Here is a 25,509-nt window from a genome sequence, read left to right on the forward strand (position 1 = left end):
AATGTTCAACATTGGCACTGTGATACCAGATGCAGCTGGAAAAATCTAACAGTGCTTGTTCGTGCTTTCCTCATTCAACTGGCAGATATTAGTCACAATGCTTTACCAGTTGATTAAGTGAAACACAGACTCAGCAGAAACCTTCCTCAGACAGCAGGGCTTGCTAAAACGCTCAGAGCCTCAATGGCGTGCTTCCCTCAACAATGTGCTTCTTCCCTCTCTCCACAATCAATCCTTTCAGACTACGCCCACATGAAAAAATATTATTATATAAGCATGTCAGCATAAAGATCAGTAACTGCTCCATTTCCTGCATTGTTCTCTGTTCCATTTCAAAATTCCCATCCTTTGTTCAAATTCCTCCACAGCCTCTTGCCCTTCAATCTCTGCAACCTTACAAACATATGAAATAGGAGAAGTCCTGCTCCATTCAATAAGATCTCGGCTGATCTGTGGTGTTTCGTATTCTACATTCCCATCTACCCCCGATAACCTTTGATTCCCTTGCCTAACAAAAATCTTTATACCTCCGCCTTAAAAATATTCAATGCTTCCACCGCCTTCTGAGGCAGAGAGTTCTAAAGTCACACAACCCTCTGAAAAAAAATTTCTTCTCATCCCTGTCCTATAAGGGTGGCCCCTAATTTTAAAACAGTGCCCACTAATTCTGGACTCACCCACAAGAGGAAATATCCTTTCCACGTCCACCTTGTCGAGACCGTTCATGATCTTCTACACTTCAATCAAGTCACCCGTCAACTCTTCTAAACTCCAGTGGAAACAAGCCTAGTCTGTCAAACCTTTCCTCATAAGACAACCCACTCACTCCAGATCTCAATTCGCCTCCAACGCATTTACATCCTTCCTTAAATAAGGAGACCAAAACTGCACACAGTATTCGAGATGTGGTCTCGCCAATGCCCTGTACAACTGTAGCCTAGCATCCTTAACTTTTATGTTCAATTCCTCTTATAATAAAGAATAAAATTCCATTAGCTGCCTTAATTACTTGCTGTAAAACTAACTTTTTGTAACTCATGCACGAGAATAACCAGATCCCTCTGCATCTCGGAATTCTGCAGGCGCTCTCAGTTTACTCTGCTTTTTTACTCTTTTGCCAAAGTGAACAACTTTACATTTTCCCACATTATACTCCATCTGCCAGGTTTTTTTCCCCACTCACTCAACCTTTCTATATCGATCTGCAACTTCCTATGTCCTTTTCACAACATGCTTTCCTACCTATCTTTGTGTCACCTGCAAATTTAGTTAACATGCCTTCACTCCCCTCATCTAAATCATTGATATAAATTGTAAAAAGTTGAGGCCCCAGCACAGACCCCTGCAGGACTCCGCTTGTCACATCCTGCCGATCAGAAAAAGACCCATTTATGCACACTCTTTTTCCTGCCAGGCAGCCAACCTTCTTTTCCATGCTAATATGTTACCCCCCACACCATGAGCTTTTATTTTCCACAACCACCTTTAATGTGGCTCCTTATCAAATGCCTTCTGGAAATCCAAGTACAGTACGTCTAAAGGTTCTCCTTTATCCACAGTGCATGTTACTCCTTCAAAGAACTCCAATAAATTGGTTAAACATGACTTCCCTTTCACAAAACCATGCTGACTCTTCCCAATTGCCTTGAGTTTCTCGAAGTGCCCAGCTATAACCTCATTTATCGACTCTAACACCTTCCCCATGATATCAAGCTAACTGACCTATTTCCAGTTTCCCAGTTTCAGCCTCCCTGCCTTCCTGAATAGAGAGTTTATACTAGCTATTTTCCAGTCTGATGCAACCTCCAGAGTCTAGCAAAGTTTGGAAACTCAACACCAACGCATCTATCATCTCATTAACCACCTCTTTAAGACCCTAGGATGAAGTCCATCAGGACCCAGAGATTTGTCAGGCCACAATTCCATCAATTTGCTCAGTACCTCTTCCCTAGTGATTGTAATTTCACCAAGTTCACCGCACCCTTCCACCTCTTGATGTGCAGCAATAAACTGGGATTTTTTTTCTATCCTCTGTAGTGAAGACAGAAGCAAAATATTTGTTCATTTTATCCACCATTTCTTTACTATCTACTATTACCTCCCTATTGTTACTCTATAGAGGACCAACATTCACTTTACTTACTCTTTCTTTTTAAATACCTGTAGAAACTCTTGCTATCCGTTTTTACATTTCTAGCTAGCTTCCCCTCGTTCTCTAATTTCTTTCTCCTGATTAACCTTTAGTATTCTCTGCCATTCTACAACCCTTAGGTATCTGCACTCATCCAATTCTGTCTTCTTGCGCCTCTATTTTTCACTTCACCATTGGTGGCTGTACCTTCAGCTGCCCAGACCAGGAGCACAGGAATTTCCTTCCCTAAGCCATTCTGCCCCTCTGCAACACTCCTTAAAACCTAACTCTTCAGCCAAGCTTTTGGTCATCCATCCTTATGTCTCCCAGGTGGCTTGAATTTGTGCCTGATGAAGCAACTTGGAAAGTTTTGCTACGTTAAAGTTGTTGTACTGTTTCGTTTCAACGGCAACCCCCCCCGCCCCCCCCGCACTATTGAGAGGAGGCATTGAACAGTGGAACTGTAAGGGGTTGGGTTGGGGGGTGTAGTGAGAGAATCTGAATTTCAAATCAGTCCTGCCTAGTACCTCATAGCAGCCAGCTTCAGAACAGAGGTAGCATAGGTCTTCAAGGAGATTAACAGGGCGATTATTCTTGCTTAGAGCCAGAAGAGGAAAGAATTAAAAAGCAACAATTTGGTTCAAGTCTAAGCTTCAAATGTTAGCATTTTCACTTGATCAAGTGTTCCAAGACAACAGTTCAACCATGCACAGTATGGAATCAATCCCCACTTATCAAAATATCCACTTCAATTAACGAGAAATGGTTTGCAATGCCTGTCAAGTGGATTGATTCTGTCCCAAGCCATGTCAAGTCATGCCTTAAGAGAAAGTGACTCATTCAATGAAGTCTAAACTCTGTCAATATGAAGTCAGCAGTGTAAACAAACTTCATCACCCAATTCAGGTGGAACATTTGTGCCTCAATTCTCTCTCAGCTGCATTAACGGAAGAAAAGCTTTTAGAGCAGGTTGATCCCTCGGGTCGGAGGGTCTGAGTTAGAAGGAGAGGCTCAGGAAAGCTGGGCTTTTAAAGAGTGAATTTTGGAGGTATTTGTGACAGTGATGTGAATGGAAAGGTAAATCTAAAATATGCCCAAATTCAAGAATAGGCTGTGCAATGGGGAAATCAATGGTCATTCTGGAAGTATTAATTAAGATGGGCCAGAAGTGCTTTGTGATCTTATGGGTCTTGTTACTTCCCAGAGGAAGAATCACAATCTTGCTGAAGCTGTTACCTTTGGGCAAAGGAATGCCTAAGTACTGGGCTGTTTGGATTGGCAAGAATGAAATTGAGGACTCTCCTTTGTCCATCAGTCTCCTCCCACTTCTCCCAAAATGGCAGCAACTTGGTTGATTTGAAAATTAAGCAGGTGTAAGTTCCCCTCCAAGCCACTCACCATCCTGACTTGAAACTATGCCATTGTTCCTTCACTGTCACTGGGTCAAAATTCTGGAACTCCCTCCCTAACAGCACTGTGGGTGTACCTACACCACATGGACTGCAGCAGTTCAGAAAGGCCGCTCACCAACAACTTCTCAAGGGCAATTAGGGATGGGCAATAAATTCTGGCCTTGCCAGTGCTGCCCACATTCTATGAATTATAATTTTTTTTAAAAAATGACCAATTTATTGAGTAGCTTCTGCTTGCGAGGGTCATGGCTTCATATTCCACTAACTAAAACAAAAATTTCTGGTGAACAAGTTTGATACAACAAATGAAACACATGAAATGTGACAAAGAATCAAGTGGGTTGCAGTACAAAAAGGTTACATTAGCAATTCATGACTGTACACCTCTGCAGAAGGCTCCCTAAGTGGTACTGCCTACATGGCACCTGCTCAGTATTTTGTTAACCAAATAATTGCTACCAAGTGTAGCTGAACACCCTATGACCATTGCACGAATAGAGCAGCAATATATCACCTTGAAAGTGTTGAAAAATATTTTTACACTGTGCAAACTGTTACAAATTTCACCAGTCCACATTTGATATTACCTGCACTTTGCTTCAAAGGTTATGCCAAGATGTAGTTAAATGTTAGATGTAGTTACACCCTAATATGTAGTTAAATGTCTAATTGTACTGAGATCAACAACCTAGAGGTCACCAGTACAAATGCCACCATGACATGTTATGAATCTGATTTCAACAATCCCAGTAATCTGCCATACTAAGTGTGCTTCTGACTGAAGTGGGGATGTTCACTGATGATTACACTATGTTCAGTACCATTCACAACTCCTCAGATACTGAAACAGTCAATGCCCAAATGCATCAAGACCTAGAAAATGTCCAGGTTTGGGTTGACAAGTGGCAAGTAACATTTGTGCCACACAAGTGCCAGGCAATGACCATCTCCAAGAGAGAATCTAACCATCACCCCATGACATTCAATGGCATTACCCATTGCTGAATCCCTCATCAATATCCTGGGGTTACCACTGACCAGAAATTGAACTGGACTAGCCATACAAATACTGTGGCTACAAGAGGTCAGAGGAATTCTGTGTCAAGTAACTCACCTCCTCATTCCCCAAACCCTGTCCACCATCTACAAGGCACAAGTCAGGACTGCGATGGAAAATTCTCCACTTGCCTGGATGAGTGCAGCTCCAACAACACTGAAGAAGCTTGACACCATTCAGAATAAAGCAGCCTGCTTGATTGGCACCACATCCACAAATATTCACTCCCTCCACCGTGGCAACAAACAGTGTGTACCATCTACAAGATGCACTGCAGAAACTCACCAAGGCTCCTTAGGTAGCACCTTCCAACCACTACCATCTAAAAGGACAAGGGCAGCAGATGCATGGGAACATCATCGCCTGGAAGCTCCCCTCCAAGCTCCTCACCATCCTGACTTGGCAATACATCGTTGTTCCTTCACTGTAACTGGGTCAAAACCCTGGAACTCCCTCCCTAACAGCACTGTGGGTGTACCTACACCACATGGGCTGCAGCGGTTCAAGAAGGCAGCTCACCACCACCTTCTCAAGGGCAATTAGGGATGAGAAATAAATGCTGGCCCAGCCAGCGACGCCCACAGCCCGTGAATGAATATTAAAAAAACCTGTAAACTCTGTCCATGACAGTTTCTCTCAAGAGCAAGAGTATGCAAGAGAGTGAGAGAAAACTGTCTGTCCTGTTAGATTTGATAACCGCCTTAAATGGAATGCCACCAATCCCCTTCCAATGTGGAAGATCACGCCATTTGCGTCATCTGTTCAGTTTAGGGCACAATCAATAAAAAAATTCTGTCAAGTTGTGACCTACGTGACATTGTCTCGAAGTTGAATTTGTTACCAGCACAGCCAGTGTGCTGGGCAAAGCAAATCCCAGAGGGAAACTCGGCTTACAGACCACAACCATTTTTTTTTTGTATTCTGTTAACAAGAAGACAACGTACCAATCTCCACAGTAAGAGGTCCAGTAATGTTTTGGGTTTTAAAAATTAAAAGTAAATGTTTTATTAACAAAAACAACGCTTAAGCACCCAAGATTACAGTTACACAATTACAGTTAGTCTTACAAAACATTCTCCCAAAACTCACTCTTGTTGGTCAAACCCACAAGTAAACACCTTCTAGGCAACATTCCCTTATAGGTATTGGAATATGGAATCCAGTAATATCACACAAGGCAGACTGCTGCAGCTTCAATAAAGGTGTACCACATGACCTGTACCCTTTTCCACTTTGCCATCGAATTCACTTCAGAATAAAACTGCTTGCTGCAGCCCAAGACTTCTCAACAGCGCAGACAGCTCCAGCTTTCTCCAGCTTGACAGTTCGATAGCAATCCAGCTCAATAACTTCAACAGCTATCCACAGTAACTCTAATGTGCCTTTTTTCCTCTTTCATCTCAGTCCCATTGTTCTCACACCCCTTTAAAACTCAAACCCTTCTAAATAGAAGATCTTCCATGTTTCCATCTTGTCTTTGCTTTTGGGTCAATAAAAATATAATATCCCCACTACTATTTACCAATGGACTCCTGCAAGGTGCTAACATCTTCCTTAACACCTGACTTCCTTTGAAATTGAAAGACCTCCCAATTTATCGAAAAAACAAATGTTATATCCAACCTATTTACTTGTACTTCAAACTTAACACCTTTAACCTTTTTATGTTTCCAAACACCCAGACAGCCTGATTCCTATCAACCGCTTGCCCAGCTTAATTAAACCACACAGACACACACCCAGCCTTCTTTACAGAATAACACAATATTCCCCAAAATATATATAGTTTTTAAATCCCTTCTCATAAGATAACATGAAGAAGTACACAAACTGCTGGCTGTTCCATCTGGAATCCGACCTAAGTATCTGAATCAGTACTCTAAAAGGCTTGGGTCTCAGAGTTCATCGTTGGTAAGCTGAATGTTATATCAATAAGAGAACATTAATTAAAAAGGTAAAGATCCTAAAATGTTACAACTACATTCCATTATGTTACAATGGTGTTCTCCTTAAGTGCCCTGGCCAATACGTGCCCATCAACCAACATCTCAAAAAACAGATTATCTGGTAATTTATTTCATTGCCAGTTGCGAATCCTCAATATTCATCGCTCCACCATTGGCAGCTGTCTTGGACTTGAGCTCTGACAGTCCCTTCCTAAACCTCCCTGTCCCTAATTCATTCTCCTCCTTTAAGACCTATATTAAAACCTACCTCTTTGACCAAGCTTTTGGTTAGCTAGCTGTCCTAATATCTCCATATGTGGCTCAGTGTTAAATGTTGTTTGATAACAACCATGTGAAGCACTTTGGGAGATTTTACTACATTAAAGATATATAAATTAAAGTTGTTGCTGATTGTTTGGAATTGCATGAGGGAGAGAGGCAAAGGCAGTAAAGGAAATTTATAGGTGGTTGTGTTCAAACTCCAAAAGGTTGAACACGCAGAAGATAAAAACTAAACAGGACGTCCGTGCCTAATGTCACCCCACGCAATGTCGCTTCATGTTAATGTCGATCTCCAATCAATACCCAGCCTTTGCATGGTGTTGCTGCTGTTCTGCATTAACATTGGACATTCCCACGTAACTCCCATATTGAGCCTGCGAGAGCTGGGCCTCGGGGGAGATGCCGAGCAGGCAATCTTGGGAAGCTCAGGGGAAATCAGTTACTGCAAGCAGCCCAGGTTTCTATTTGTGCTGGGCCCAGGTTCCACTGTCCTGTAGTGGTCTCCAATGGTTCTCTGAAATGCCGCTGGTTAAAGACTCACCGCCCTGTACAGTATGGATTGGAGGAGTGTGCATTGCAACATTTTGGGACATGAAAACAGAGTTCCCTCCTGTCACAATCATGGTTGTCTTAAATTGTTGTGGTATTATTCATTAATTTTACCCATAACATTCATTCATAATGAGCTGAAAAAGAGTCAGTAATTATGAAGTGCTTTGTGCTGAGAAAAGTTACACTTCAAGTGAAATTAGATGTTATAAAACACTCTGAAACATGTGAATGTGCAGTGGATATCACTAGAGGTCTTGACTTGCCAGCAACAACAGTGAAAATAATTATTAAAAACACTGATAAAATAAGAGTTTGTTATGCCAGCAACTCCTTTGGCTGCTGTTAGATTTAAGTAGAAATAATCAGTGTGGGATTATGATGGATATGGAAAAACTGCTAACTTATTTGGATTGAACAGCAAACGCAACACCACATGCCTCAGATGCATTTGTCCATGACAGTATCAGTAGGAGTGACCACTGCAGTCATTGTGAAGATAAAGTCCCACCTTTACGTTGAGGATACCCTCCATTGTGTTGTGTGGCACTAACACCGTGCTAAATGGGATAGAATTCAAACAGATCTAGCAACTCAAGACTGGGCATTCATGAGGCACTGTGGGCCATCAGCAGCAGCAGAATTGTACTCAGACACAATCTGTAACCTCATGGCCCAGCATATCCCCCACTTTACCATTACTATCAAGCCAAGGGATCAACCCTGGTTCAATGAAGAGTGCAGGAGGACACGACAGGAGCAGCACCAGGCATACCTAAAAATGAAGTGTCAACTTGGTGAAGCTAAAACACAGGACTACTTGTGTGCCAAACAGCATAAGCAGAAAGTAATAGACAGAGCTAAGCACAGCCAACAGATCAGATCTAAGCTCTGCAGTCCTGCCATATCCAGTCGTCAATGGTGGTGAACAGTTAAACAGCTCACTGGAGAAGGAGGCTCCACAAATATCCTCATCCTCAATGATGCGGGAGTCCAGCACAACAGTGCAAAAGATAAGGCAATCGCATTTGTTACAATCTTCAACCAGGAGTGCCGAGTGGATGATCCATCTCGGCCGCCTCCGGAGGTCCCCAGCATCACTGATGCCAGTCTTCAGCCAATTCAATTCACTCCACGTGATCTCAAGAAACGGCTGAAGGCACTGGATACTGAAAAGGCTATGGGCCCTGACAACATTCCGGCAATGGTACTGAAGACTTGTGCCCCAGAGCTTGCCGCACCCCTAGCCAAGCTGTTTCAATACAGCTACAACACTGGCATCTACCCAGCTATGTGGAAAATTGCCCAAGTATGTCCTGTACACAAAAAGCAGGACAAATCCAACCCGGCCAATTACCGCCCCATCAGTCTACTCTCCATCATCAGTAAATGGAAGGGGTGATCAACAGTGCTATCAAGTGGCACTTGCTTAGCAATACCCTGCTCTCTTTGATGCTCAGTTTGGATATGGTCAAGGCCAGGGCAACTCAGCTCCTGACCTCATTACAGCCTTGGTACAAACATGGACAAAAGAGCTGAACCCCCGAGGTAAGGTGAGAGTGTCTGCCCTTGACATCAAGGCAGCATTTGACCAAGTGTGACATCAAGGAGCCCTAGAAAAACAGGAGTCAATGGGAATCAGGGGGAAAACTCCCCACTGCTTGGAGCCATACCTTGCACAAAGGAAGATGGTTGTGGTTGTTGGAGGTCAATCATTTCAGCTCCAGGAGGCCCAACCATCTTCAGCTGCTTCATCAATGACCTTGCTTCCATTATAATGTCAGAAGTAGGATGTTTGCTGATGATTGCACATTGTTCAGCACCATTCGCGACTTCTCAAGTACTGAAGCAGTCTATGCCCAAATGCAGCAAGACCTGGATAATATCCAGGCATAGGCTGACAAGTGCCAGGCAATGACCATCTCCAACAAGAGAGAATCTAACCATCGCCCTTTGACATTCAATCGCATTACCATCACTGAATCTCCCACTATCAACATCCTGGGGGTTACCATTGACCAGAAACTGAGTTGGACTAGCCATATAAATACTGTGGTTACAAGAGCAGGTCAGAGGCTAGGCATCTGCGATGAGTAACTCACCTTCTGACTCCCCAAAGCCTATCCACCATCTACAATGCACAAGTCATGAATGTGATGGAATACTCCCCACTGGCCTGAATGAGTGCAGCTCCAACAACACTCACGAAGTTTGACACCATCCAGGACAAAGCAGCCCACTTGATTGGCACCACATCCACAAACATTCACTCCCTTCACCACCGATGCACGGTGGCAGCAGTGTGTACCATCTACAAGATGCACTGCAGGAATTCACCAAGGCTCCCTAGACAGTAATTTCCAAACCCACGACCACTACCATCTAGAAGGACAAGGGCAGCAGATAGGTGGGATCACCACCACCTGAAGGCTCCCCTCCAAGTCACTCACCATCCTGACTTGGAAATATATCGCCGCTCCTTCACTGACACTGGGTCAAAATCCTGGAACTCCCTTCCTAACAGCACTGTGGGTGTACCTACACCACATGGACTGCAGTGGTTCAAGAAGGCAGCTCATCACCACCTTCTCAAGGGCAACTCAGGTTGGACAGTAAATGCTGGCCCAGCCAGCAAAGCCCACACCCCGTGAATGAATTTGAAAAAATTGCGTCTCAGTTTACCTTATTCAAGAAAAGGCTAGGAGTTTGTATGATGATCTTAAGACTATGGTGAATGTTCAAACATAGAACCATTTGATGCTCGTCGTGGGTGGTTTGCAAGGTATAAAAAAACCTGTTAACATGCGTAAGTTGTCCATGCCTCACTATTGTAAATGAGGGTGCTGAGAACACCACCCTGGTGCACACGGAGCTTTGCATTTTCGGTTAGTTTGCTGTTGGTCCACACTCAACTTCTCAACTTTGATATGACAGCTACAGCCTTAGCAATCCTGTTGCTGATTTCAGATCAAGGTTCAGGTTGCTGGTAATTGTTAATCTAGGAACGTGAAGCCGTCAACGACCTCCAGAGTGAGGTTGTCAATGTTGATGCAAGGTGGAGTCTCTGCATTCTGGCCAATAACTTTGGTCTTCCTGACGCTGACTGTCAGTCCAAACTCCTCGCAAGCCTGGGAGAACCAATCTACAAGCTGATGCAAGTGAACTTCAGTATGGGATGCTATCGTGGCATCATCAGCAAACAGCAACTCACGGACTAGGACATTATACATTTTGGTCTTTGCATGCAGTCATTCCAAGTTGAACAGCTTTCCTTCAGGCCTGGCATGTAGTTAGACATATTTGAGTCACCAAAAGCATATAAATAGCAACACTGGGAAAAATATGCCAAAGGGAGTTGGAACCCAGACGCAGCTCTACTCTGCTGTTAATCTTGAAAGCTTCCAATGATGCTACATTGTAACTGGCGAAACTGCATGTTCTCCTGGCAAGAAATAGCACCCAGGTGTCCAGGCAGGCAATCTATTTTCTGTTTAGAGTCCATCTCTGCTGACAATGTCAAAGACCTTGGTGAGGTCTACAAAGGCAATGGAGAGTTTAAGTACTGGTGAAAATAGAGGCATGCTGTCAAAGCTTTTTGTCTTGCACTCAGCAGGACAGAATTGCAAGAGCACCAAATCTCAATGGGAACAAAATATATACTGAATGAGAAGAGGGTGCTGACTGGTTGGCAAGTGGAATTGGATTGGTAGAGGCGTTGCCATGAAGAATACACCAGGGAACAGTTAACTGTCAAGCTTTTGGTTAAATTCAAACCAGGCAAGTCGATTCTTAATTGGTCAAGACATTGCCATGGGTAATGAACCAGTGAATGGTTGCCCCCAAGCTTTTATTAAGTTGAAAAAGGTGCAATGTCTGGACATGCACTCTCTGTTTGCAAAGGACAGGGCCGTGTGTGTGAATATATGCAGCTTCTAGCATGCATAAGTGAGCCACACTGAGAGCCAGGCTGATTATCTTAAAATGTGCTCATTCTTAACACAATGGGGACCGTTTAGTGGGTGCTGTTCAATCGTGGTATCACATCTAATGTTGGGCACTATGTTCTGAATTTTGTAAGCATAGGATGGTTGAATACTTTGCCTGTTGCAAACAGCTGAGGGAACATGCTGTCTGATACGATCCACCGGTCATTGGGCATGTGGCCTACATACCTGACATCACACCGGAACTGAAATTCATATACCACATTACTCATTTGTGTGGTAGACAGAGCATCTTTTTGGCTTGATGACAGAATCCTGCTAGTGGAGAATATCACTCGTGCTGCTACTGCAAAGTACCAGCATGAATTGGTTAGTTACAATGGCAATATGGAGTGGTCTACACTGGTTGCGGCACTGCTCTTGTAACTGCCGAAGTAAGAAAATCACATCAACTGTTGACCTGCCCTCTCTGAAGCAGCACTGTGCCTAGGATAGATACATGATTCCAAAGTCTGTAATCTGGTCAGAGCAACATGAGCAAAGACCTTCCCCCACAACACTTAACAAGGAGATGCCTCAGTAATTGTTACAGTCACTGTGATCCCCTTTGTTTTTTTCACAAGGTGACTATTTTTCCATCCCGCCTGTCTTGAGACACAAGTCTTTCCTTCAAGCAGAGACAAGTTCATGGAGGTGCTGCAGTAGTGCCAGCTTTCCATTTTTGATGATTTCAAGTGGAATTGCCATTGTTTCCTGGGGATTTATGATTGGCAAGATGGTCAATGGCCTTGTTGAGCTCTATTATGGCGGGCTTGCTGTCCAGCACCTTCATGACAGGAAGGTCTGTAATGGCTCTGGGAGCTTCTTCAGAGACAATGCTCTCTGTAGCGTAGAGGTCGAGGTAGCATTCCACTCACCTTTCCACCTACTTGCTAGGTTCAGTGATGATCATCCCTGTCTTAACCTTCAAGGAGGCTGAGTAGGCTGCAGCTGGGACTGTTGCTTTTTTAATTCCTTCATACATCCCTCCAGCAACCCTGACTCAGCAGCAAATTGTGATTGTGTTGCAGAGTTTCAACCAGTATTGATTGGGGCAGTGCCCAGCAGTCTGCTGAGATTTGATTCCGGCAGCTCAGGGCATCTAGGTTTTGTTTGCAGTAACTGGCTCCATTTCAGTCCGATAAGCCTCAAACCAGTCAGCATTCCTCTGAGCTCTTTTCCCGTGCACAGTGAATGCAGAATTATGGACCTCACTCTGCCCTTGGCTGCTGTTGGCTGAAAGAGCCTGATTGAGGATGTTGATGAACTCCTGGGTTTTTCTGGGCCAATGTTACAGCAAGTTTTGATCCGTGGATGACCTTTCTTCTTGGAGTGGTATAGTTTCCTTGCCTGAAGCCTGACCTTGCTACACATTGTTGGGGGGGGGGGGGGGGCGTGCGCGGGGGTCAGTGTCACAGTCAGTGCTGTGATTGCTGTGAGTGATGAGGACAGTGTTGAGGGTGGGTACTCCTGATGATTACGAGGTCTAGCTGGTGCCAGTGACAAGATCTCAGATGTCTCCAGGGCACCTTGTGGAATGGCTTGATTTGGAAGTAGCTGTTTGTTACACAGAGTCCATGGTAGCAGCATAGCTCCAGCACCCTCTGTCCACTTTCATTCATCTTGTCAATTTCCTGGAACCCTATGCACGTTGGCCAAGCTGTGTAGTCTACACCTAACCTTGGGTTGAAATCCCTGAGAAGCTACAGTCCCTCGGTGTTGGGAATTTTGCTGATGACAGCGTCAAGTGCCTCAGAGGATTGATCCTTGACTTTTGGGTTGGTGGTGAACGTCGGGGCATAGATGCACATGAGGTTAACTTGACCCGCAGTTGCTAACAAGCGAAGAGTAAGAAGTCTCTGAGCCTTCTGTGAGGGATTCAATCATTGTGAGTACAGCGTTTATCGCTGCAAAACCCACTTCATGCTCAAGCGTTGCCCCTTGGATTTTCCCCTGCCAGAAGAATGTGTAGTGTTTCTCTTTAAGGGATTCACTTCGAGTGAGCCTAGTTTCTTGCAGTGGAGCAACATCCACATTGAGCCTTCTAAGTTCTTTGTTTATCACAGCTGCCTTGACTACATCATCAACCTGCAAAAAGTTGTCTGTAAGGCCAGGACACATGGTCCTTGTGTTCCAGCTTGCGATACAAAGAACTGGTGTCTCCTTTGTTGAGCTTGTTTTGTCTGGTGCATAGATTATTAACCCACCACGTCGAGAGATGGCTCTCTAAGCTCCAAGCACCCACTGAAGCTAGCAGGTCATGGTGGGACAGCACCTAACTGACTGGGGGCTGCCCAGCTTGAGGTGGGCAGTAGCTGTACAATGAGAGACAATGATCTCTCCCACTGTTGGAAGTAACCCCTGGCATTCGTGCTTAATGCCAATTAAGTGAGAGCTTATAACTGGTAACTGTTTCTTCCCATGTTGTATCAGCTCCGCTGCCTCAGAAGAATATTGGGCATCTTTTGGCAACACAGAATGCTGGATATGGAAGTGCACCAGTGGGCAGGGATCCCCAGCACATTTGCCCTCAAGTCAGCAGGGACTCCATTGGCTGGGTCATGTGAGCTGAATGGTTGATAGCCGCTTCACCAAAGACATGCTCTACGGTGAGCTTGGTATCAGCACAGGCCCAACAGATCACCCACGTCTGCAATACAAGGATGCCTGTCAGCAAGTCTTCAAGTTGACCTGGATCGGAGTTCAAAGCATGGGAAGTCCTTGCTGCTGAACGGAGTGCCTGGAGACAAGCAGTCAGGAAGGACATGGAAAAAGCAGAGGACAAAAGAAATGGCGGGAGAGAGCCCGGCAGAAGGAAAAAATATATATGCCGACCTCGGGCCAACGCTATACATCTGTGCCAGCAGTGGAAGGGGCTGCCTTTCATGAATTGGCATCTACGCCACAACAGGCAATGTTCAATACAGAAGTGACACCCCAGCCACAGTCCAAGATGGATGGGGACGTGGGGACATTGCCAGTGCCGATGATAAGGCAGCTGAATACTTCATTAAAACATTAAGTGAAATCATTGAAGAGGGTGGGTACACTCCTCAACAAGTGATTCATGTGATGAGTCTGGTTCATTCTGGAAAATGGTGCCTTTCAGGACACACATTTCAAAAGATGAAAAGATTATGCCAGGGTTTAAAGCAGAAAAGGACATTGTTGCTTGTTGGGAATGCAGGTGATTTTAAGTGAAGCCAATGCTTGTTTACCATTCCCAAACACCCAGGGCAATGAAAGGTTATTCAAAGAACAAGCTACCTGTTGTGTGGCAAACAAGAAGGTATGGGTAGCCCAGCAATTTTTGAGAATTGGTTTACATCCTACTTTTGTCCAACTGTCAAGGATTATTGTTCAGCAAATAGTCTTGCCAACAAAGCATTTCCTCTCCTGAACAATGGTCCTGGTCATTCCACTGCTCTTGATGACCTCAGTGACAATGTCAATATTCCCACCTCCCTTTCGCAGCCTTTGGATCAAAGAGTGATTGCAACCTTTAAGGCCTATTACCATAGAAGAGTTTTCAGACAGATCATCAGGGAAACTGAAGGTGATGATGCCCTACCCTTAAAGGAATTTTTGAAGTATTATGACATCGTTAAGGCCATTGATAACATCCCTGTGGCCTGGAATGAGGTTACCTCATCCAAAATGAATGGTGTGCAGAGGAAGTTGTGGCCAGGTTGCATTAGAGCCCAAGGCTATGTGGAGCCTACTGCAAAAATCTAAGAGGTGATCGTAGAAATTGGCAAGCAAATTGGATTGGATGAGCAAAAGACCAAGGATGTTGCAGAGTTGCTTGCCTCCCATGCAGAGATTTTGTCTACCAAGGACTAGAAAGAAATGGAACAACAGAGGGCCGCGGAGGAGGGTGGGGGGGTGGAGGAGAGAAGATGAGCAAGAACCACCAATCAACCAAGACATTTAGCTCAAAATCACTCAGCGATGCCTTGAAAAAGCTCCAAGAGGCAATGGCCATCTTTGGTGAAGAGGAGCATGAAAGAGGGCATTGTTCAAGAATGAACAGAAGCATCAACAATGCAGTCAACTGCTACAGGGAGCTCTTTTGGAAAAAAGGAAAATGCAGAACCGCAACCATCACTGGAAAAATGATTGAAAAGTCCCACTGCAAAGAACCCGTCAAAGGATGCTGCAGTGGCCAATTAAGAGTCCTAAAAAAAAACCTTCCAAAAGCTCGCAACCTCCAGCAAAACCCACCTCCACCACCACTCCTCCACTAATTTCCCCAAGTGCGACACGGCTTCACAGCTTGGTGAATAGCTAAGCTTAATGTTTTCTTAGCTTTCTCACATTAGGATAAGTTTATTGTTAATGTTTTATACATTTTCTTAACTTTAAAGCTTCTTAACTTTAAAGCATTAATGTCCATGTTGGTATGGAAATATACATGCCAAAAGCCTCCTCCCAGGAACGTAACCCCATTTTTAACATCACGTCTACGTTTTGCATAACGTTGCGTTTTCTGGGAAAGAAGTAACGACATTAACCGAGGACTTCTGGTATAGAAATGTGAAACAAGGTGTGTTGGAAATAGACAACCAGCCCTTCTACGTGCAAAGAGGAAACCTAAATTGACATTTTGGATAGAACCCTGGGTGACTGAGGTAAAATATGGGCTTGCTGCATATCGCCACCATATTCTACTCTTCTATTTTAAACCAGCTGTGTTATTGAACTACAACAAGAACGGCCATTTTACATTGTATATTGCTGCTGCTGTGTAACTGTTAAACAAACAGGGTAAAAGAAAGTAAAATATTTTAAAGGGGGGAAAACTTTAAAATAAATATGTAAAGCAAACCAATAACCATGCGCATTCCACAACACACATCACTAATCACCCAATAACACAGCAGATCCTGAGTGTCTTTTTTCTCCTGAATTTCCCATTTAACAACACCACATCCGCTAATCAGTGTTCCAATCTTTCTTGCACCAATTTCCACCCCAAACTCAGAATTTGCTCCCAAAGGGGGTCAAGTCTAAGCTTCTATATAGTTACACAGGCTGTATCACCACCACACCACCCCGCCCCATCCCTCCAGAATACCTCATCAGTCTGGACACTATAAGGTTACCAAACCATAAAAGGACATCACAGCTAAACCGTTATCTCGGTTACAGGTAAACTTCTAGCATGGGTCACCGGAAAGGAGAAACGTTAGCCAATTTTACCTCACTCCGACCCAAGGGTTTGAGGCCAAGTGCAGCCCACTAACCATTACCCTGGTTGACTACCAGCATGGACCAGGGATCAAACCTATGGGCCTGCACAGTTCGGACAGCACCAAATTCTCAAAAAGTTCCAATTTTATAAAAGTGGCATTCTAGGTGCCAGCAGTGGCTCTGTGGGTAGCACTCTCACTTCCAAGTTAGAAGGTTGTGGGTTCAAGTCTCAGTCCAGAGACCTGAGCATACAATCCAAGCAGACACTCCATATGTGCAATCCTGAGGGAGTGCTGCACTGAGGTGCCGTCCTTCAGGTGAAGTGTTTTGCTCTCTCAGGTGGAAGTAAAGGATTTCATGGCACTATTTTGAATAAGAGCAGCAGAATTCTCACCAGCACCCTGGTCACTATTTCGCCCTCAACTACACCAAGAAATGGTCTGGCCATTTATTTCACTGATGTTTGTGGGATCTTGTGCACAAATTAGCTGCCACCTTTCCCTACATTACATCATGAAATGTACTTCCAAAATACTGCATTGTCTGGAAAGTGCTTTGGGATGTCTCGAGGCTGTGAAAGGTTCTATAAAATACAAGTTTTTTTTTTCTTCATTGGTAGTAAGGGCCGTCAGCAATTATGCTATTTCAAATGTGCATGTTAACAACCCCCATACACTGCGAGGTATATTAATTCTTGTAAACTAGTTCACCAAACAAGCTCCTTGGGCAAAACTTTGACAAAAAAATAAAAAGCTTGAAACAATCCTATTTGTTTGTATTTTATTAGTTCTATGTATACAGTGACAGGTCCCAGTTAGCCAAGAAAGTCTGCCAGTTTCCTTACCTCAATATCTTGAAGACTGAAGTCATTCTGATCTTTGAAATTTGCTGTCCCTGCACTCAGTTCCATCAGCATTTTCGCAATTTCTGGCTTTATTGCTGCTGTGAGTCTGCTTGCTGCCTCCATGACATGTACCTGCACGTCTTTCAGTTGCATAGCTGCTTTAGAGTAATGTGAATTTCGAAAAACGCTGCTGAAGAGGTCCGTGAGGAGCGTGCTAGCTCGGCAGAATACGTTCAGTGCATCCAGGTATTTGGAGATTCCCTGCTGGATGTCAGCTATCTGGGTGGTGGGTGCCAGCGGAGGTGTGACGGCAGCGGTGGATGCCATAGGTGCGCTCAGGGTCCTGCCTAGCTCAGGCATTGGGTACTGCTGGTGTTGCTGCACTTTCTGCTTGGACCCGCCAAGCAGAAACCGCCGCTTATAGTCCATTTTATTTTCCCGAGCACTGCAACAATACATAAGTGACGGTGCTTTTTCTGTGGGCTTGTTGTTTGCTTTGCTTTTTGTGTAAAAAGTCTTATCAAGGTAGCAATTTTCTTCTGGTCAAGTGTTTCAAACAATTTTGAACATGGTACGTTCTGCAAAAAGAGTCAAGAGTATCACGTACATAATTCTAGCTCTAGAGCATGCCAGAAGGCAAGCATTTCCCCACACACACACACAGTCCGTCAACACTGGAGTTGATTGCTGAGTAGGTCAACTGTACTAATCTTCTGTAGGTGCAGCCCTGCTGCAACCAGTCAAGTCCGGAGAGATAATAATTAAAAAAAAGATGAGGAGCTTTTCAGAATTGGTTACCAGTGCTCTGTCTCCGACTTGCACATTCATCAGTGGCTCCTACTTTTCGAAGAGCTACACAGCAACGGATGGAAGGGTCTAGCAGAGCCTCTCACTATTCCAATGATTACAATAAAACCAGCCACAGTGGCCAACTGGAGGAGTCAGTGCCATTTCACTCCCTAAAGAAATGAGGATTGGGAGGTGAAAGGAAGTGAGCAAACCCAGAAACAATGGAATCAGCTAGCCAGCTTGATTAGTATTAAAGCACTGTCTTTTTGTTTCGAATCATACGATGTTGATGGAACACTTGCTAGCTCCAACACACAAACAGGAACACCTTTACAGAGCAAACAAACACTAAAATAAAAATCAAATTAGCAGACCTACCAAATGGACTAGGACACTGATCAACAGCGAAAGTTAAACTTAAAATATTAACTACTCAGTGCTTGGACTATTGCTCAAAAGCTGTCCACATTACTTCTGTCCCATGATCAATTCAAGCTCGTGAAATAATTTTTTGACAGATCCAGTCAGTCAAACGTAGTTCATTTGGATGTAGTGTTTCAACCTTAACGCTGAAACAAGAACGAGTGCCTATGTTCCGACTCCCGTAGATTTCACAGACTGCCTCCTCCTCCCTTCATACGTGTTGGGTTTTTAAATCCTTGGTGAGGTAGTTTGGGATCGACAGCGGAAACAAGTGCTGCTTCCAGATTGTTTATGCATTCAGTTGCAGTGTGAAGCAGGACAGCACTAACGTATTGCTAAGGCCTCTAGGTCATTTCCTGAAATAAAGAAAGAGAAATCAATCCAAACAATACATTTGCTGTGAGGAAGTCAGAATTCTGGCTTTAAACATCCCTTGAGCTTACAACTGCCGCTGCTTTGGGGAAGTAGCAGGTTGGGAAACCAACTGACTATTTGAACTTTTATTTTTCAAATTATGCCTGACCTTTTTAAGGAGCAGCTAGATAAACACAAGGAAGAAAGGAATAGAAGGATACATTGATAGGATTGGATGAGGTAGGATTGGAGGTGGCTCACATGGAGAATAAGCATTGGCACAGACCAGCCGAGCTAAATAGCTTGTTTCCATGATGTACATTCTACATAAAATGCTCCCTTAATCAGAAACTCCCAACACTGGGTATCAACATTAAATTAAAGCTGGTGTCTTCCCCCATGCCCATATTATCAGCTTTACTGGGGCCAGTGAACGCTCTGGGCTCCAAATAATTTTTTTAATTCATTCTCAGGATGTGGACATCGCAAGGCCAGCATTTGTTGCCCATCCCCAATTGCTGTTGAGAAGGTGGTGGTGAGCCACATTCTTGAATACAAAGTGACTTGTTCAGCTGTTTCAGAGGACAGTTAAGAATCAACCACTTTGCTGTGGGTCTGGAATCACATATAGGCCAGACCAGGTAAGGATGGCAGATTTCCTTCCCTAAAGCATATCAGTGAACTGGAGGGATTTACAATGATCCAGCAGTTCATAGTCGTTATTACTGACACTAGCTTTTTAATTCCAGATTTATTTGATTTAATTAAGTGCAATATTCCCAGCTCCCTGGGTGAGGCGTGAACTTATGTCTCTGGATCCTTGGTCCAGGCTTCTGAATTATTTTCCGTGTAACATTACCACATTGCAACTGAATCCCTAATGATGGACAATAATTAAGTGGAGATTTCACACAAACCACAGCTATATTCGCTAAAATTTATAAGGGTAAGGGGTGGTTTGGCTGAATTTTTCAAGCTATCAAGTAGAACTGATAAGATAGAGAGTTTAGGACTGGGGGTATAACCTAAAAGTTTGAGTAAAGCCTTTCAAGAGTGAAGTTAGGAAACACCTCCACACAAAGGGTGGAACTTTGTTCCACAAACAGCAACTGATGCTTGATCAATCGGTCATTTTAAATCTGAGATGGACAGATTTGGCTAACCAAAGGTGTTAAAGGAATACGGAGGAAAGGCATTATGGATCACACATCAGTCATGATCTCACGAAATGGCAGACTCGAGGGACTAAATGGCTTGTACTCCTGTTACTATACTTCTGTATGTGGTGCTCCTCACTATTATGACATAAGGGCATCAAGGGTTATGGAGCAATGGCAGGTAAATGGGAATGACACAGATCAGCCATGATCTCACTCAATGGCAGAACAGACTCGAAGGGCTAATTGCCCAATTCCTGTTCCAATGATGCAATAGCACGTTTGAATGGGAGGCATCATGACATTGAGTCCTGGCATTGCTACTCGGTACATACACAGCAGTCAGAATGTCGTAGTCAGCCCTGCACAAGTATTGAATTCTGGGTCCCTCTCCCCACGCCCAGCAGATAGCAGAAAGATTAGCTGCACATTACTAAATGAATTCAGGAGAGCTTATTTAGTTAGTGTCCACTCTCCCAAGATCCAGGCTGTCAGGTAACAGAAGCTTTAGCTGTCCATCTTTAGCAGGATGCTATGCAAATAGCTCCCTTAAAGGCCATAAAACGCAGGAGCAGATGAAGGCCATTCGGCCTAACGAGTCTGTCCACCATTCAATGAGATCATGGCTGATCTGGTAATCCTCACCTCCACTTTCCTGCCTTTTCCCTATAACCCCTGATTCCCTCTTACTGATTAAAAATCTGGCTATCTCAGCCTTGAGTATACTTAACAACCCAACCTCTACAACCCTCACTTTGGCAGCCAGAATTTGAATACCTTTGCAGTATTTTATTATTTCCCCTCCTTTCCTGAGGCGCAGTTCCATGATCCTCACTATCTTCTGATGCCTTGGCAAATTAGCCAATCTTCTTGGGTTTCTTCCTCCCTTCTCTATATATGGGCATTGCTGGGAAGGCCTAGAATTTTTTCCCATTCCTAACTGCCCATGAGAAGGCTGTGATGAGCCGTCTTCTTCATCGCTGCAGTCCATTTGATGAAAGTACACCCATAGCGCTGTTTGGCATTAAAGTTTAACCCGGTGACCATCAAGGGGCAGCCAATAAATGTCCAAGGCAGGATAGCATGTATAACTTGGGAAGACCACCACCTGCAAGTTCTCCTCCATGCACCTGCTGCCCTTGTCCTTCTAGATAGAAATGGTCATGGGTTTGGGAGGTGCTGATAAACAGAAAGACATCTTGAAGAATATTATAGCTAAAGTGGCTCCTGTCTTCACTAGATGCACACATGGGTAGCTGTCAGTGAGTGTTGGACAGTGATCAGGTTCCCTTTCAAAGGTTAAGAGATTGTCAATTGAAGTGTTCCAGCTACTGCTCCAACTGAAATTGGTCAACCAAGCAGAATCTGGGAATTAAACCCCAGTACCGTGCGGTTCAGCAACACACTAGCCAGTACCTTTACCCACCCTGTTCACAACTGTTAATCAAGCTGGGGAAGTGTGCCTTGCATACGGATGAGATAGCCAAAATCCTTTGGTTCTTTTTCTCTCTCTCTCTCCAACGCACAAAATTCTATTTCAGACAACAGTATGGCTGCCAAATGGGGGTGCAAGTGTGACAGAGTGTGGGGCAATATCCAAGACCAAAGTCTTGAAAAATTAACATTAAATCTTGTGGCACTACCACTCAAACAGGTTCATTACTCAAAACTGTGCATTTTCAAGTGAAACTTAAAAGTTTCAAAACACAGAGGTAGTAAAGGGGTTGGAGCAATCTCAGGAATAACATACGTTCTTCAACCTCAATTTTCCCTCATAGAAAGTAGGATACTGGAAGTCATTACATTTTTTATTTAATTAAATTTTCACTGGTTTTCAAAGTTTAATAGTCAGACTGACAGATTCACAGAACAGATATCAGTCATTACAGAGCTGGCATTTTTCAGCCAGACTGAAAAAAATGCCATGTATTCCTCTAGTGCCTTTCACAATCTTAGTGTTTGCCAGCGATGAAGTAAACATTTCGTTGTCACTTAGGTGTTTGTCGTAATTGACAATCTGGAAACTCAACAGAAGAATACAAATAAGGAATAGGCAATTCTGCTTTCTTCACCATTCAAAATGATCAAGGCTGATCTTCTACTTCAAATCTACCTTCCCATACTATCACACACCATTAACTTCCAATGCTGTTGCAACATTTTCCAAGTAGTACAGTAACTCAGGAAACGTGGCCAGAAAATGCCACAGTCCTGCTGCTAATTCCACCAACTACAAGGCACAAGTCAAGAGTGTGATGGAATACTCTCCACTTGCCCAGCGAGCGTAGCTCGAACAATGCTCAAGAAGCTCGACACCATCCAAGTCAAAGCAGTCCGCTTGATCTACACCTCACCCATCATCTTCAACATTCACCCCCTCTACCACCAACACACAGTGGCAACAGTGTGTACCATCTACAAGGTGCACTGCAGCAACTCACCAAGGGCCTTTTAACAGCACCTTCCAAACCCACAACCTCTACCACCTACAAGGACAAAGGCAGCAGATACATGGGAACACCACCACTTGGAAGTTCCCCCCAAACCACGCACCATCCTGACTTGGAAATATATAATTCCTTCACTGTCACTGGATCAAAGTTTTTTTTAAAATTCATTCATGGGATGTGGGCGTTGCTGGCTAGTCCAGCATTTATTGCCCATCCCTAATTGCCCTTGTTCAGAGGGCATTTTTTTAAAGAGTCAATCACATTGCTGTGGGTCTGGAGTCACACGTAGGCCAGACCAGGTAAGGATGGCAGATTTCCTTCCTAAAGAACATTAGTGAACCAGATGAGTTTTTACGATAATTGACATCATCAGACTTTTAACTCCAGATTTTTATTGGTTCAAATTTCACCATCTGCCATGGCGGGATTTGAACCCAGGTCCCCAGAGCATTATTTCTAGGTTTCTGGAATACAGTCCAGTGACAATACCACTATGCCACTGCCTCCCCTTAAAATCCTGGAACTCTCTCTCGAACAGCACTGTGGGTGTACCTACAGCACAGGGGCTGCAGCAGTACAAGGCAGCTGCTCAAAACCACCTACTCAAGGGCAATTAGGGATGAGCAACAACTGCTGGCCTAGCCAGCAACATCCATACCCTGTGAAAGAATATATAAAATCCTTCCAAACCTGAGCCTATGTCCACACCCTTAGAGGTGCTTCCTTTCAAATGAGATGTTAAGCTGTGGCTCCATCTAAGCTTTCAAGTGGACGTCAAAAATCCCCTGGCACCAGAGCAGGGGAATTGTCCCCAAATCCCCTGGTCAACAATTATCCCTGAACCAACATTACTAAAGAAGATTATCTGGTAATTACCACATTGCTGTTTGTGGCAGCTTGCTATGCACAAACTGGCTGCTGTGTTTCCATTTGTTAGAATAGTGGCTATATTTCAGAAGTACTTCACTGGCTGCAAATTGTCATGGAAAATGCTATATAAATGCAAGTTCTTTGCATGTTTTTGTGTCGTCTGGTTCTATGATTTAATGTTTCGAATCCTGAATAATGTATTTCTGAGCTTCCCCTCCTTCACAGTAAACAATCATAGGCACTGAACATCTCTTTATAGCTAAGATGCTATAAAGTTCAGTATAAGTTCAGTTGCTATTTCCTGTAGCGCTTCAAGTGTGGAGTATGCCCAGGCAGATATTAGAACTATACACAGTACCCTAGAGCATTATGCAGCCTCATTGTCAGCTTCTGGAACCTATCCTCTGGCTATACCTGTCAAGGCCCTGTTAGCCTTCTTACTGCTGCAGGCACACCCTTTGTTGTTGACATCAGTGAATGAACAGATATTCCAGTTTCAAGGCACCAGAAGAGTGTGAAGTTGGTAGAGCTGAGGGTGGAATTTAGTCTCAACAGGAATAATTGGGGCAAATGCAGAAACTTTATTTGTACTGTACTTTGATTTTACTTCATTTTAATTGGTTACAAACTCAGAACATCCAAAAACATTTTACAACAAACAAGCAGGTCTTGTGAAGTGTAGTCACTATTGCAGCCAATTCACAAACTGCAATGAGATAAATAACCAGATTATCTGCTTTAACTGTTTGAAGAATTAATGCTGGCATAATGGAAAGTCTATGCATTTTCATACTTTGTCCACTTTAACTGCTAAAAATCAAATTGAAGTATGTGTGAACAGAGCATTAGGAGCTTTATAAGACTGAGAACAGTTTGAGATGTATAACTCTAGGAGTGAAGATGATGAATTAAGAAAAGCAAACACTGCATTATTAAAGCACATTAATTTGTCACTCTTTCAAAAGCGCAATATCCCAAGCCAGTAATTCCAGGAGCATTTGTACACAGTTCTGATGGAGCATCACCTTGTCAAAGGTGCTACTTGTTGAATGATGTGTTAAACTGAGACTCTGACTGCCTCTTACTGTGGTTCAGGTGGACATTAAAGGTCCCATGGCACAATTAGAGAAGCAGCAACAACTTCCCCTGGTGCCCTGGTCATCGTCTTATCACCAAGATAAGCAGTTGCTCATTTCGCTGATGTGTATCTGGTCTGACTTGTCATTATGTGTCTCTTCAGAAGTGACTGCACTTCAGAGTAGTTCCATTATATGAGATGCACAGAGAGGCTTAACAAGGTACAATTAAATGCATGTTCCTTTGCTGTTTGTAGTATACATAAATAATTTGGAGGAAAATGTAACTGGGCTAATTAGTAAGTTTGGTTGGAGGAGTTGCAGATAGTGAAGAGGATTGTCAAAGGATACAACGGGACATAGATTGGTTGGAGACTTGGGCGGAGAAATGGCAGATGGAGTTTAATCCGGACAAATGCGAGGTAATGCATTTTGGAAGGTCTAATACAGGCAGGAATTACACAGTAAATGGCAGAACCCTTAAGTGCATTGAAGGGCAGAAGGATCTGGGTGTACAGGTCCACAGGTTACTGAAAGTGGCAACGCAGGTGGATAAGGTAGTCAGGAAGGCATATGGCATGCTTGCCTTCATTGGCAGGGGTATTGAGTATAAAAGCTGGGAAGTCATGCTGCAGCTGTATAGAACCTTGGTTAGGCCACACTTGGAATATTGCGTGCAATTCTGGTCGCCACATTACCAGAAGGATATGGAGGCATTGGAGAGGGTGCAGAGGAGGTTTACCAGGATGCTACCTGGTCTGGAGGTTATTAGCTATGAGGAGAGGTTGGAGAAACTCGGATTGTTCTCACTAGAGCGACAGAGATTGAGGGGCGACTTGATAGAAGTTTACAAAATTATGAATGGCATGGACAGAGTAGATAGTCAGAAGCTTTTTCCCAGGGTGGAAGAGTCAATTACTAGGGGACATAGATTTAAGGTGAGAGGAGAAAACTATAGGGGAGATGTGTGGGGCAAGTTTTTTACGCAGAGGG

The 25,509-nt window shown here is 43.8% G+C and overlaps 1 protein-coding gene across 4 annotated transcripts in view; it reads right to left on the reverse strand.

Moving 5' to 3' along the window:
• The window catches only part of garre1 (granule associated Rac and RHOG effector 1), a 216,496-nt gene that overhangs the window by 100,862 nt on the left and 90,125 nt on the right, over positions 1 to 25,509 (reverse strand). For 3 of the 4 annotated variants that reach the window (XM_078544681.1, XM_078544680.1, XM_078544679.1), the window contains exon 2: positions 17,398 to 18,965. The exons of the other annotated variant lie outside the window; for it this stretch is intronic. In XM_078544681.1, the coding sequence (XP_078400807.1) occupies positions 17,398 to 17,856 (459 nt within the window). In that variant the 5' untranslated portion in view covers positions 17,857 to 18,965. The remainder of the gene's footprint in view (positions 1 to 17,397; positions 18,966 to 25,509) is intronic. 4 annotated transcript variants of the gene reach the window in all.

The sequence above is a fragment of the Cetorhinus maximus genome, chromosome 6, assembly GCF_964194155.1.
Source record: "Cetorhinus maximus chromosome 6, sCetMax3.hap1.1, whole genome shotgun sequence".
In the NCBI taxonomy this organism is placed as follows: Eukaryota; Metazoa; Chordata; class Chondrichthyes; order Lamniformes; family Cetorhinidae; genus Cetorhinus; species Cetorhinus maximus.